At 44.9% G+C, this 12,946-nt stretch overlaps 1 protein-coding gene across 2 annotated transcripts in view; it reads left to right on the forward strand.

The window, feature by feature from the left end:
* Positions 1-12,946, forward strand: part of PCGF6 (polycomb group ring finger 6) — a 48,048-nt gene that overhangs the window by 1,114 nt on the left and 33,988 nt on the right. For both annotated transcript variants that reach the window (XR_007775029.1, XM_050958202.1), the window contains exons 2-6: positions 3,794-3,893; positions 5,222-5,318; positions 6,007-6,062; positions 9,982-10,041; positions 11,912-12,020. Coding sequence is in view for 1 of the 2 variants with exons in the window: in XM_050958202.1 (XP_050814159.1) it covers positions 3,794-3,893; positions 5,222-5,318; positions 6,007-6,062; positions 9,982-10,041; positions 11,912-12,020 (422 nt within the window). In the remaining variant the exon portion in view is untranslated. The remainder of the gene's footprint in view (positions 1-3,793; positions 3,894-5,221; positions 5,319-6,006; positions 6,063-9,981; positions 10,042-11,911; positions 12,021-12,946) is intronic.

Genomic DNA, 12,946 nt, shown 5'->3' on the forward strand with positions numbered 1-12,946 from the left:
CTTCATGAGGGGATAGTTCCCAGCATGCACCACTCTGTCTGAAGAGCGGGGGCCCCCTGCTTCATGAGGGGATAGTTCCCAGCATGCACCACTCTGCCTGAAGAGCAGGGCCCCCCTGCCACTTCATGTGGGGATAGTTCTCAGCATGCAGCACTCTGCCTGAAGAGCATGACTTCCCGCTTCATGAGGGGATAGTTCCCAGCATGCACCACTATGCCTGAAGGGCGGGCCCCCCCCCCGGCTTCATGTGGGGATAGTTCTCAGCATGCAGCACTCTGTCTCAAGAGCATGGCCCCCCGCTTCATGAGGGGATAGTTCCCAGGATGCACCACTCTGCCTGAAGAGCATGGCCCCCCACTTCATGAGGCGATAGCAGTCAACATGCATCTCTCTGCCTTAAACCCCAGGAGAGGTGTAGACAGTATCAACTAAAAGCAGTCCTAGCAGGCTCTGCTCCAGCTCAAGCCAAGTAAGGGGTGGTGTGGCTGCCAAGAGGGAAAGGATGACATCACTCTCTAATTGGCCTGTTCTGTTCATTTTCTCTAAAGCATCTATTGGAAAACAGGATACTGGGCTAAATGGACCATTGGACTGACCAAGTATGGCTATTCTTATGTTCTGATGGCCTGGGTCTCAGAAACACCTGCTCTTTGGCTTGAGCCAGGCATGTGGTGCAGCCTTTGTACTCCTGGGGGAATTCTGCACCACTGCACGTGTGCAGAATTTATGCCCCCCCCCCCCGCATATTTCTTTGCTTCCCTGCAGAAAAATGACTTTCTGATGGGAAAGCAAAGAGAAGTCACAAAAGCAGTCATGCGACCCTCCCCAGCAGTATGTTTTGGGAGCCCAGGGCAAGCAGCAGAGAGGCAAATCATTGTGAGGCAGGAGGCGGAACTGGGGAAGACCTAGCTGGTGGCTCCTACCCTGTGCCAGGCTTAGCTGCTAGTCCAGGCTGAGCTGGGGAGGACAAGACCTTCTCTTCCGCTGTACGTCATCTAGGGCTGAGTCAGACCCACCCACAGATTTCTCCCCCGGCTGCAAGAAGGTCTGCGAACTCTCTCCTGCCCCCCCGCCACTCCTCCTGCTTTAGGGGGAAGGATCCATGTACAGGGAGCTGCTCCCCCATCCACCCAGCCCCCGTGCATCCAGACCCCCTCATACCCAAACCCTCCTGCCAAGCCTCACTCCCCACATTTAGAACCCCGCCCAATGAGCCCCACTCCCCCTTGCACCTGGACCACCCTGACCACCCACATCCTCACCCCACCAATCCTCAACCAGTTGCAACTGGATCCCCACCCCACTGAGCACCACTTCCCAGCAACTGACCCCCCTCTGAGTCCCCCACACCCAGACCCCCCGCCAAGCTCTATTCCCTCCACACTCCTCCTGCTGAGCCCCAACCACCTTCACCTGGACTCCCCTGCAGAGTCCCATTACCATGGCACCCAAAACCCTCCAACAAGCCCCTGTGCATCCAGATCCCATCCGCATATGGATACCCCACTGATCCACTTGCACCCAGATTGCCCAACACAGAACCCCCTCAACCCACATCTAGATCCCTCCACACTAAGCCCCTCCACACTTGGATCCTGCCTTGCTGAGTCTATCTGGTGCACCTGGCATGGAGGGGCAGGGCCCAAGGGTGTTTCTGGGGCAGGCCCTGTCCTTGCACTGTGTCAGGGTTGGGTGCAGCCTCACCGCTGAGTCTGGGGGAAGAGAGGGGAGAGCTGCACAGTGATGTCTCACCTCTGTGCTGCTAGTGTCCTGTGCTCCCCAATGCCATTCTGGAGCCTCCACATTTATATGACAAATACAGTTTGCAGAATTCTGCAGAATTTTAAAATATTGTGCACAGAATTTTAATTTTGGGGGGCAGAATTTTTAATTTTTTGGTGCAGAATTTGTAATTTTTGGCACAGGTTGTCTTCAGGAGTAAGCTTAGAGAGACTGCCCAGGTGAGACTAGAACTCTCATTGTGCAGCATGGCGTGGCTGTTTGGATTAAGATAGAACTTAGCATGCTTAAAGTGAGGGGAAACAGGTGGATGTCAGGAAGCTGGGAAGGGGTGAGGTTGCAATAATTAAGCTAAGATACAATGCCCTGGATGAGAGATTTAGTAATGTGTACAGAGAGAATAAGCAGAGGTAAGCTTTTGGTTTAGCCTTGATGTGTATGGTTAGAAAGAAGGCAGTTCTGGATGATAACCAAGTTTTCAGTGACCAAGAGGATGATGGCATTGTCAGCCATGACAAAGGAGGATGGAGCTGACATGGGAATTAATGATCATGTAAGTCTCTGGCCTGTGTTATATGGGAAGTCAGACTTTGGGCTGGTCTACACTAGGGCAGGGGGGTCGATCTAAAATATGCAACTTCAGCTATGCTATTCACATAACTGAAGTTGAAGTTCGACTTACCTGGGCATCCTCATGGCGGCAAGTCAACTGCCGCTTCCCTGTCAACGCTGCTTACTCCTCCTGCCAAGGTGGAGTACAGGCATCGATTCATGGGTTGATTTATCACGTCTAGACAAGACACGATAAATTGATCCCTGATAGATCGATTACTACCCACTGATCCGTCAGGTAGTATAGACATACCCTAGATGATCACAGCAGTCCCTTCTGGCTTTGGAATCGATGAGTGAAGAATTAATGCTATTTGACAAGGAAGATGGCAAAAGTGAAGGAGAGTAGAATGATGTTGTAGTGAAGGAAGTCTGAGTGACCATGAGATTTCCTTAAGAGACTCTCAGAGCCTGGGAATAAAACCAGAGAAAGCAGATATTGGAGGTATCCAATGGTTGGTGAGATGGAGTGAATCAGGATGGTGGAGAGTGCAGAAGGAATGGAGACAATGAACATCTTCATGAAAGAGAGGAAGGAAAGGGCAGGAAGTGGGTATAAGGTTGAAAGTGTTTGAAAAGTTGTGGATAATGGTGGGTCAGAGGTCACAGAACAACTGGGTGCGGGCAAGGGGGCTGGTGAATGATGATACAGAAGACTTGGACTAGATTGGAGGAGTACACCTTAAATTATGACATACACTCTTGAAAAGTCTGTATTTCAGGATGGACACCCTACCAGTCCTATCAAGGAAAGGCATTTTGGCCCAGAGTAACAGATTTCTGTCAGAAAAGAGCTGGTGGATTTGTTCCTCCCTGGCAAATGTGCTTTTTTAGTCAAAATCCAGTGCAGTATAATTGCAGTCCCTGCCTTAATATGCATTTATATGAACCTAAATACGTGTTGAAGCAAAAGGCCAACCCTGTCTCAGATTCAACTTGATTTAGTTGGGGATTGGTCCTGCTTTGAGCAGGGGGTTGGACTAGATACCTCCTGAGGTTCCTTCCAACTCTGATATTCTATGATTCTGTGATTCAGGACCGAGGGCCATTACACAGTCTATTGCACACTCCTCAGATAAAGATTTTAGCTTGCTACCAATCTGTACTTCATTAATACTGGTGAAGTGCCATATTCTCTGAGTTGTCCAGTACACCTGAAGAAGCTGTTTATAATTTGCATTTTAGAAGTGATTCGTGAAATACATTGAATTGCTGTGTTTGCAGAAAGGTCAATTCGGAAAAATAGATGGGAACCTTTAGGAAGGAGCGGCGTTTGAAGTATTGTTGCTGCTCAGGGCCATCCAGTGTCGATCCAGGTGCTGCATATTGACACAAACCTTTCCATTCTTAATGTGGCTTGAGGTTGTGAGACTTCAGAAGCTGGAGTGAGAAATCTATTGCTTTAACCTGTGTTCTCAAACAATTTCAATTGTATTCATAGCGCATGATAAACCTGTCTGAGTTGACGCCTTACATCTTGTGTTCCATCTGCAAAGGTTATTTTATAGATGCCACGACCATTACAGAGTGTCTTCATACATGTAAGTATCCGTGTTAGACTTTTAAAGAATTTAGTTTCAAATTTAGAGTGAGATCAGCTACCAAAACATCGTGAGTGAGATTTTCACGTCCTCACAAAAGGGAATTGTCTAAAATGACTGTATTTACTGCTTATTCCTTACTCTGGGCTGAGGACTCTTGAGTATTTCTGGGAGATCAGCGAAAAGTTTTTGTCTGTAGCAGGCCCAGAAATGCCTGTTCAAGAATCCTGTATTTTCTGTCAGGATGGGCCAGAAGCTGTGGTTTATTTAAATAAGTCTGGTAGCGTGGTTGAGGATCGTACTTTATAATGTTCCAAACAGCCTTTCCTCAACTAAACGTGCTACTAGAGAGATTCAACTTGTCTCACTGGGGAATAGAGACATCCTTTTCTCAGCCAACTTCTGTTGCTGACAGAGGCTCCATAAAAGCAGAGAAATCAGCTTATAAAATAATAGGCCAAAACTATTAGTAATTCACTACTAACTTGTAGCAGCCAATGAGGTTGTTTGCTGTTTGAAATACAAAGGAAAGCTGTACAATACCTTGAAAAGAAGAATGGGTTAGGGCAGTGTCCCCTCTAATTTTTCCCACGCATGTGCAGAATGAATTTTGTTGTGTGCACCAATATGGAGGTAATGGGGGCCGGGCGATGAGGGGTTCAGGGTTGGGGTGCAGGGAGTGAGCTAGGGGTGTGGGCTCTGAGGTGGGGCTGTGGATGAAGGGTTTGGGGTGCAGGCTGCCCAGGGGCTTCAGCATGGAGAGAGGACTCTCCCCAGCTCTCTCTTCCCGCAGCAGCCCCTGGGCTTGGGGACGGGGAAGAGGCACCTCTCCCCCAGCCACAGCAGGTCTGTGCCAGGGCTAGGTTGGGGACTGGGGGAGGAGCGCCTTTTCCCCATCCGGGGCAGGTACATGTTGAGGCCTGGGGAAGGATGCCTCACCCCCAGCAAATCTGGGGCAGGGAGGAGGGGCGCCTGGCCGCGGCAGGTCTGTGCTGGGACTGGCGGGGAGAGGCATCTCTCCCCGCCGCAGCCCTGAGCCCCTGCGCAAAGCTTAATAGGCAGCTGCGCAGCCACGCAGTTTAGAGAGAAATTTGGATTAGGGTTAAAAATTCACATCAAACTGATGCTGAGTTTAAATTCACTCTGATGTTAATGTTGCCAACCTGTGAAAATTTTTCATAAAAATTAAATTGACTTAATTTTGCTTAATTTATTTTCGTATACTTGCTGTTATCTGAGCACGGTCTCAAGCTAATTACTCCTCCTGCATTATCTTCAGTAAACATTTGCTACAATATAATGGGCTTTTCCATTTTTTTTCTGTACAGTCTGTAAAAGCTGCATAGTAAGACATTTTTACTACAGTAACAGATGTCCAAAATGCAACATTGTTGTACATCAGACGCAACCTCTTTATAATATCAGGTAATAAGAGTATCTCAATTGTTGGTATTATTTTAAAGAAACACAGGTTTAAAACATTTTTATTTACTTGTAATATTTAGATTTTTGTGCTTGTTTAGAGTGACCTGTAATCTTTAATTATTGCAGCTGAAAGAACAGTTTAAAAGCTAATTCACTGTATGACGTATACTCTTTGTTTATCTACATTGTATTTAGTTTTGTCTCTAGTCACTTTTATTTTCTGGTTCTTGGTCACTAGCAAAATGCTGCTAGTGATGTTGAATCCAAACCTTGAAACTTAATCTTCTGTTTGGCTTTGTATAATTTTAACAAAACCTATATAGCAAGCCTAAGATACTTGAGAATAGCTTTGAAAATATACTGCAGATTTCTTCTTCCTTCTCTGAAGATGCATTTTCAGCTTAAGTGGTTTGTTTTCCTGAGGTGCTATATAGCCAGAAGCTGATGGCAGACAAGAGTTTGGTGCTATATCTGTCATTTTCCTGTTGATGTGTACTGTGTTCAGCAATATATTTAGCTCCTCTACAAAAATGTTATTATTAATCTAAGTGTTTTTATATTACACCCAAAAGATGTCCATATCTGTTACAATAAGTTTTTTTAAATTTATTAAATATTCAGTAGCTTATTGTGCAAATGTGTCCTGCCTAACTAAGGATTATTCCTCCTCTTTTTTTCTTCTTGTTAGGTTGGATCGACAGTTACAAGACATAGTGTATAAATTGGTTGTCAGTCTGGAGGAGAGTAAGTCTGTTTTCACTTCATTACCATCCTGGTGTCCTAATAAATAGGAAGGAGTTAAACGGACAGGCTGGTAGTCATTTCAGTTCAGAACACTGTATTTCCGCATTTCAGCTCCTGAAAATGGTCAAACTTAAATGTTTTTGTAAACACTAGTTTTGCGCTGTCCATAAATCCTACTAGCCACACAGACTGGTGTATGTCAGGCTGCTAAGATGCTATTACACATAGTCCATGAACACACTGAAACTTCTGTCCTCTGACATGATGTAGGTCACCCACTATAGTCACTATGATGGTTACAGTAATGACTAGGAGGGTAGTGAAGCACTGCAATGGGTTACCTAGGGAGGTCATAGAATCTCCATCCTTAGAGGTTTTAAAGCCCTGCTTGACAAAGCCCTGGCTGGGATGATTTAGTTGGGGTTGGTCCTACTTTGAGCAGGGGGTTGGACTAGATGACCTCCTGAGGTTTCTTCCAACCCTAATCTTCTATGATTCTATGACTCCATAATTAAGATGGTATTGAGATTTATAAAATCCTTGTATACCAGTTTAAGTAATTGCATTTAATTTCCAGGCCTTCCACACAAAACTTTGCACACTAATTCTCCAGGGGACAATTGAATGTTCCATAGTATCTTTTTCCTCACAGGTTTATTAACATTGGCAGAGGAAAATATAAAAATGCTCCCTCTTTGGAATTTGGACTGCACAGTAATTTGTTTGTGGATTTTTGTATTTGTTTTTGTTTTACTCCCTATATCTAAAGAACCACAGTTGCCACAAACTCCAGACATCATGCACACACCTGCACATTTTTAAATATAACAAACTAATTCCCCTAATTCATCATAATCTCATTTAGTTCCACCAAGAGTAGCTCATGAAACAGCCTGGTTCTGTAAATTATTTCAATTTTCTAATGCTGTGAAGTCCCCTTTCCTGACTTACCAGATCGGCTCCATGCCCCCTCCCCACTGTCCTTGATCCTATGGAGCCAGTGAACAGATTGGGCAGCAGGGAGCATGGGGAATGAGCTGGGGTGTGAGTAAGGAGAGTGGCTTAGGTTCCTGAGTGCACAAAGCATCACTGAATTGGGAAGTACTTCAGGTGCTGTTTAGTCATATAGAAAACAGGTGTCATGATCTTGGAGTAGCTGTACCACTGACCCCCTGTGTGGTCTACTCTTAAGTTTCAGGCCTCTAACTGTCACCTCTCTCTGGTTAAGGACTCACCTCCTCACCAGGCGTTTAGCTGGCAACCCCATTGCACTTCATTCTGTTTATCCCAGCAGGTCTGACTAGGAGTCAAGACTCTGATCTTTGCCTTCTCTCCAACGCCAAGGACCAGTGTGTGCTCGAGTTACCAGTAGCCAAACAGCTCTCTTAAAACAGAATAAATTTATTTATGGACAAAAGCATACTGAGAAAACATACGATAAGGTCTAAATACATACTAAATGTACCAGAAGTTGCTAGTCTCCCCCGTGGGGGAGTCTGGCAGGTCAGTGTTGTTCCAAGCTTTTAACAGGATTGGGTCCCTCTTTCAACAAAAGGTCAGGTTTGTTTGTTTGAATCGAAAGAAAGGCCCCTCAGTCAGTTCAAACTCCCCTTTCTCTGCATCCCTTGAAGCTGGTCTGAACCAGTATCTCTAACACGTGCACTCTGGGGTGGTATTTCTCTGGAGCTCTATACAGTCCCAAAGATGGCAGTCATCACCCCCTGCTGTTCTTGGTTTCTGGAGGAGTTGCAGTAACTTTGTCCATGGAGGTAAGTCGATGTACAGCCTCCACAGTAATTAAAGCAGTTGTTCATGTCCATACTTGCGCCTTCTGTTAGCAGTGCGTGTCCAGCAACTGAAGTGGGGCTTTGTGGAACACTGACAGCCGGAGCTCAGCAGCCTGAGTCTGCCTCCCACCCCCTTGCTGACAGCCCCAGCTGTGAGCCTTCACTGGGCTCAACTTCACAGCAGGGAGCCTACCAGGAGTGAAATTGACATTCTTGTCAGTTTCATGGCTGCTATTATTTCACATTTTGACTCCAATTGTCAGCCTGCAGGGAGCTCAGAGCTGGAGCCCCCCACCCCTACCCTGGGGCTGTCAGCTCCAGCTGTCAGCTGGAGCCAGAAAGAAAATGTCAGTTTCACTCCTGGTAGGCTCCCTGCCCTGAAATTGCACCCCTTGCCAGCTCAGCAGCCCTAGCCCTGGGGGGAAGGGAAAGAGCATCTGCTGTGAGCCCTGCTGCTGCTTCCTGTTGAGGGATTTGGGAGAGGGGAGAGAGCTTGAGCTTGCGTGGCAGTTCTCCCCACCACCAAATCCTTACCAAGAGGTGGCAGCAAGGCTCTGGGCTGTCAGTGCCGCGATAGGGAGAGGCTCACAGCTGTCAGCCCCCTTGGGGCTCATAGTCAGCAGCTATTGTAAATAATGCAGTATCTATACAGACACTGCACTGCCTAACTACATCGACATAAGCTCTATGCCTCTTGTGAAGGTGGAGTTATTATGTCAGTGTAGCAGGCCACTTAAACAGCATTGTAGTATAGACACTGACATAATTAGGTTGATGTAAGCTGCCTTATGTCAACCTAACTGTAGTGTAGGCCAAGCCTAACCCCCTTCTCACCTCATACCACATGCCCAGCTTTGCTTTCCCCCATTCATCTGAGTGCTGTTGTGAGGAACTGGATGTGTGTATTTTGGTTGGTCATGTTAGAACTGAAAGGGTATGGGCTGAAGGGTCTTTGAGTGTATTTGGTTGTTATGATGTTTAGGGGTGGTAAAGCATGTGGGTTGAGGCTGGTGTGGATATGAATGGTGGATTAGCTGGTGATTCATAGAGTGTTGTGCGGAGACACATTTATATCCGCGGATGTAAATCAGTATCTGTGGAGCTGCAGAGCTCTACCAGGAACCACAGCAGCGAAAAGAGCAACACGTGGGGCTGCCACTCCCAGCAGCCATTGCTTATGCTGGCAGCTCCTCCAGCATGGCTGTACCGCTCCTAGCTCACCCGTGCCCCCTGCCCCGGAGAGGAGACTCAGACCACTGCATGGAAGGAACTCCTGTCTGGGAGCTTGCAAGCTGCTTGAACACACAAGCGCGACCAGGGACAGCTGTTGGTGAGCTTGATATCCTCCCCAGTGGGCAGGGCTCGGAGCGGGGCTGCAAGTGGTACAGCTGTGCCGGAGGAGCCACTGGCGCAGGGTGCTGACTCTTGGGAGCAATGGCTTGTCGTGCTGCTCAGTTTGCCACTGCGGTTCCCAGTAGAGCGCTACTGCTCCACGGATATAAATTTGTATCAGCGCAAGGCTCTCATGATTTATTGGCTTTTCAGTGAATACCTTGATGGGGAATTCAGTTGAGCAATCTTAGCTATAAACCAAAAAAGGTGTTGGTGGGGTCGTAATATAATAATTTTCAACCGTTGTCTGAATAAATGCATGTGACCATTTGCCGTCTGGGTTATCTCTCTGGAATGCTTTGAACACTGGTACGCATCATGGATGATTATCTACATCAGCTTGAAGCGCCTTTAAAACATGAGCTCTTTTTGCATATCTACAATAACAAACATCCACAAACTTTTCAAAGCTGTTGGAGCAAAGTAACTGTTTCTCAGGTATGATTAAGATAAGGAATGGTATGCAGCATTTGTATTCTGTGGCAATTTTCCAAGTCCTGGTTTTATTCATTAATAGACTCTACAGTACTAAATTGTTGCACATAATCTAATATAATTTGTTTTTAATATGAAACACTAAGGGAGCTGCTGTCTCACAGAACCTGGGAAGCCCCTATTAATGATGATTGGAATTGTTCCAGTAAATTCTTTAAGCAGTTATTGGAAACTAGACTGCCAAGTATTATACTTGCCACAGGTAACAAAGCCCAGCTTACTGTATATTTTGTATTTTTTTTCAGGAGAGAAAAAGCAGATGCATGATTTCTATAAAGAAAGAGGTCTAGAAGTACCCAAACCTGGTGAGTTTATAATTACTTTGGGGGAATAATTGCAGTATTACAAAAAGATAAAATTTTAAATATTTCCTAACACTAGTCTTTCTTTTTGTAATAGTGGTTCACTATTGGAAGAAATGCCACAGTGATCTGAATTCTGAGTTTCAAGTTACTGAAATTTATTGGAATTGTTCTGGTTTTGTGTGTGCATGTAAAAGATATGTCATGACCTTTTAGATGTTTAATAAAAACTAGGGATGGGTCTTACAGTGTGAAAATGCAACAAATAATTTCTAGTACTACATAGTTCAGAAATGCATGGTATTTTATCTGTGACATACTAATTGCTACTCACTTGAATAATCTTCAGTCATTTACCAGTCAAGTACTTTTAGCTTTCTCTGCCCGTTTCTCTGTGCATAAAATGGAGATTATAGTGCTTCTCTGCCTTTCTAGGGTATTATGAAGCTCAGTGAACTAATCAGAGATCCATCTAATGAAAAGAAAGGGTAAAAGTGCAAAGTGTCTTTTCTGATACACTTCTACCCCGATATAATGTGGTAAAGCAGTGCTCCGGGGGGGCGGGGCTGCGAACTCCGGCGGATCAAAGCAAGTTCGATATAACACGGTTTCACCTATAACACGGTAAGATTTTTTGTCTCCCGAGGACAGCGTTATATCGGGGTAGAGGTGTGCATTATTATTTTACGAAGATTTTAAAACAGATGTATAGAACACCCAGAAGATCGTGATATGGTAGGATCTCTCCAACACAGTTTCTTCAAAAGAAAATTGTCCCTCACTAATCTGTTGGAATTCTTTGATTATTTCAATAAAATACTATGCGTAAGAACTGGTAGGCATAATTTATTTGGATTTGCAAAAGGCCTTTGACAAAGTGTCCTTCACGAGAAGCTACTAAAGAAAATAATTAGTCATGATATGAGAGACAAAGTGCTGTTCTGTCTCAGACACTGATTAAGATAAAGAAAGCAGAGGAGAAACAAATAGATGGTCGATTTTCGTAATGGCAATATGAATCACCAAGGATATCCAGAGTTGTTATAGTAAATATTAAAGAGCTTTGAAAGAGAGAGAAATACTCTGTTCTGAGGCATAAGCCAACCTCCGTCTACTGGGGCTTAGGAGGAAACTTTTCTGTGGGCGTGATATTCTATAATTGCCCATTACAAGGTTTCTTCCTTTAAGTAGCTGGTTCTGGCCATTGTTTGAGATAGGATATTGGGCAAGATAGATCATTGGTCTGATGCATTAAGGTAATTCCTATGAGAATGAACATAATTGAAAACATCTGAACACACATACATTATCTTTTGTGCTTCAGGATTTCCCTGTCAATGCCACCTCTGTGTGTTTTCAGGGTTTTAAACTCCTTGAGGTAGGAGCTGTCTTAATTTGTTGTGTGTTGTGCAGCAATAAGCATGTTGTCAGCACTCAACAAATAACCTAAATTATTGTTGGATTTTGGCCTGTCCCATTGCACAATGCATATTTTGTCTAGGACCAGGAAAGATGTATGTTTGGTGTGCATTTTTGTCTCATTAAGCGTTAATTAAGGTAAGAAATAATTTAAATGATAAGATAATTAAATTATTGTACAAGAACTTTAAAGATGCTGTTAGAAGTTGAAAGATACATGTGTAAATGACTTATGTCCCATTGTGACATAAACTACTGTTCAGAAAGACGGTATGCTGTATAGTAGGAAAATACCATTATTGACACTCATACAAAATATGTAGTTTTTAGGACCTGAATTAATGAAAGTCATAATTGAGCTGTGTGGTTATTTAGGCCTCATTGTTTGTCTTGTATATCACATACAGTGCACTTCAGTACCTGATATATTTTTTCATCACTTTGATTTCTTTAGCTGTCCCACAGCCAGTCCCTGTGAGCAGAGGAAGACCTCGGAAAGTCTTGGGATCAGTGTTTCGAATCCCACCAGAACTTGACGTCTCACTGCTTTTGGAGTTCATTGGGTGAGTCAAACAAAGACCTGCAGCAACTTGTGTAAAACTGTAAGAGTGTGTGAAATGTGAGCATCATACTTAGACTTTGGAATAACTGTAATGGGAGGGTTTTTTAAAAGTATCTGTCTGGTGGTGACAGGGTCCCCAAGGTGCAACCTGGACCGTGGGATTGCTGAGCCCTCTGTTCCACCAACCTGGTTTGCTTCTTGCACTGTGATGCAGATGTCAAGCTACAAACCTCTGATAGGCACTGCACTTACACAGCCATACACAGGCAGGAACACGCCCAGCTGTGTTACATGAATGATCTCCCAGCCACTCATTGAACTATCAGTTTAGAGGCTCCAGCCAGTTCTCCCCAGCTCCCTAGCCTTGTACATCAGAACTCATAGAGTCATAGACTGTATCGTCTTGCACTGGTCCGAAGCCTGACCAGCGTAAGTTTGTTACTTAGTTCTTCACAGGACAGTGGACATGCACCAGCCTTTGTAACCTAAGCTGAGATTTCCCAAGCACTTTTGACAAACTCACTGGTAAGGCTAAAACATGTGAGTTACCACACCGAGTCTCTGTTATTCCAATCACATCATAGTTCCTTGATTGTCCCAGACTTCCAGTTCTTCCTGCTTGTTTCCTGGGTTTCTTGCATTCGTGTACAGGCTCCTAAGTAACTAGCTGATTGCCTTACTTTCTCAGTATGAATCAGGAGGCCTCCCATGTTGCACCCTCCTCCCGGTATCCCACTTACCTCAGGGCTTAGGTCTCCATCCCCCGGCAAACCTAGTTTAAAGCCTTCCTCACTAGGTTAGCCAGTCTGCCTGCGAAGATACTCTTCCATCTCTTTCTAGCAATCCTTCCTGGAACAACATCCCACAGTTTAAAAATCCAAAGCCCTCTCTCCAACACCACCTGCGTAACTATACATTTACCTCCGC

This window comes from Gopherus flavomarginatus, chromosome 6 (genome assembly GCF_025201925.1).
Source record: "Gopherus flavomarginatus isolate rGopFla2 chromosome 6, rGopFla2.mat.asm, whole genome shotgun sequence".
In the NCBI taxonomy this organism is placed as follows: Eukaryota; Metazoa; Chordata; order Testudines; family Testudinidae; genus Gopherus; species Gopherus flavomarginatus.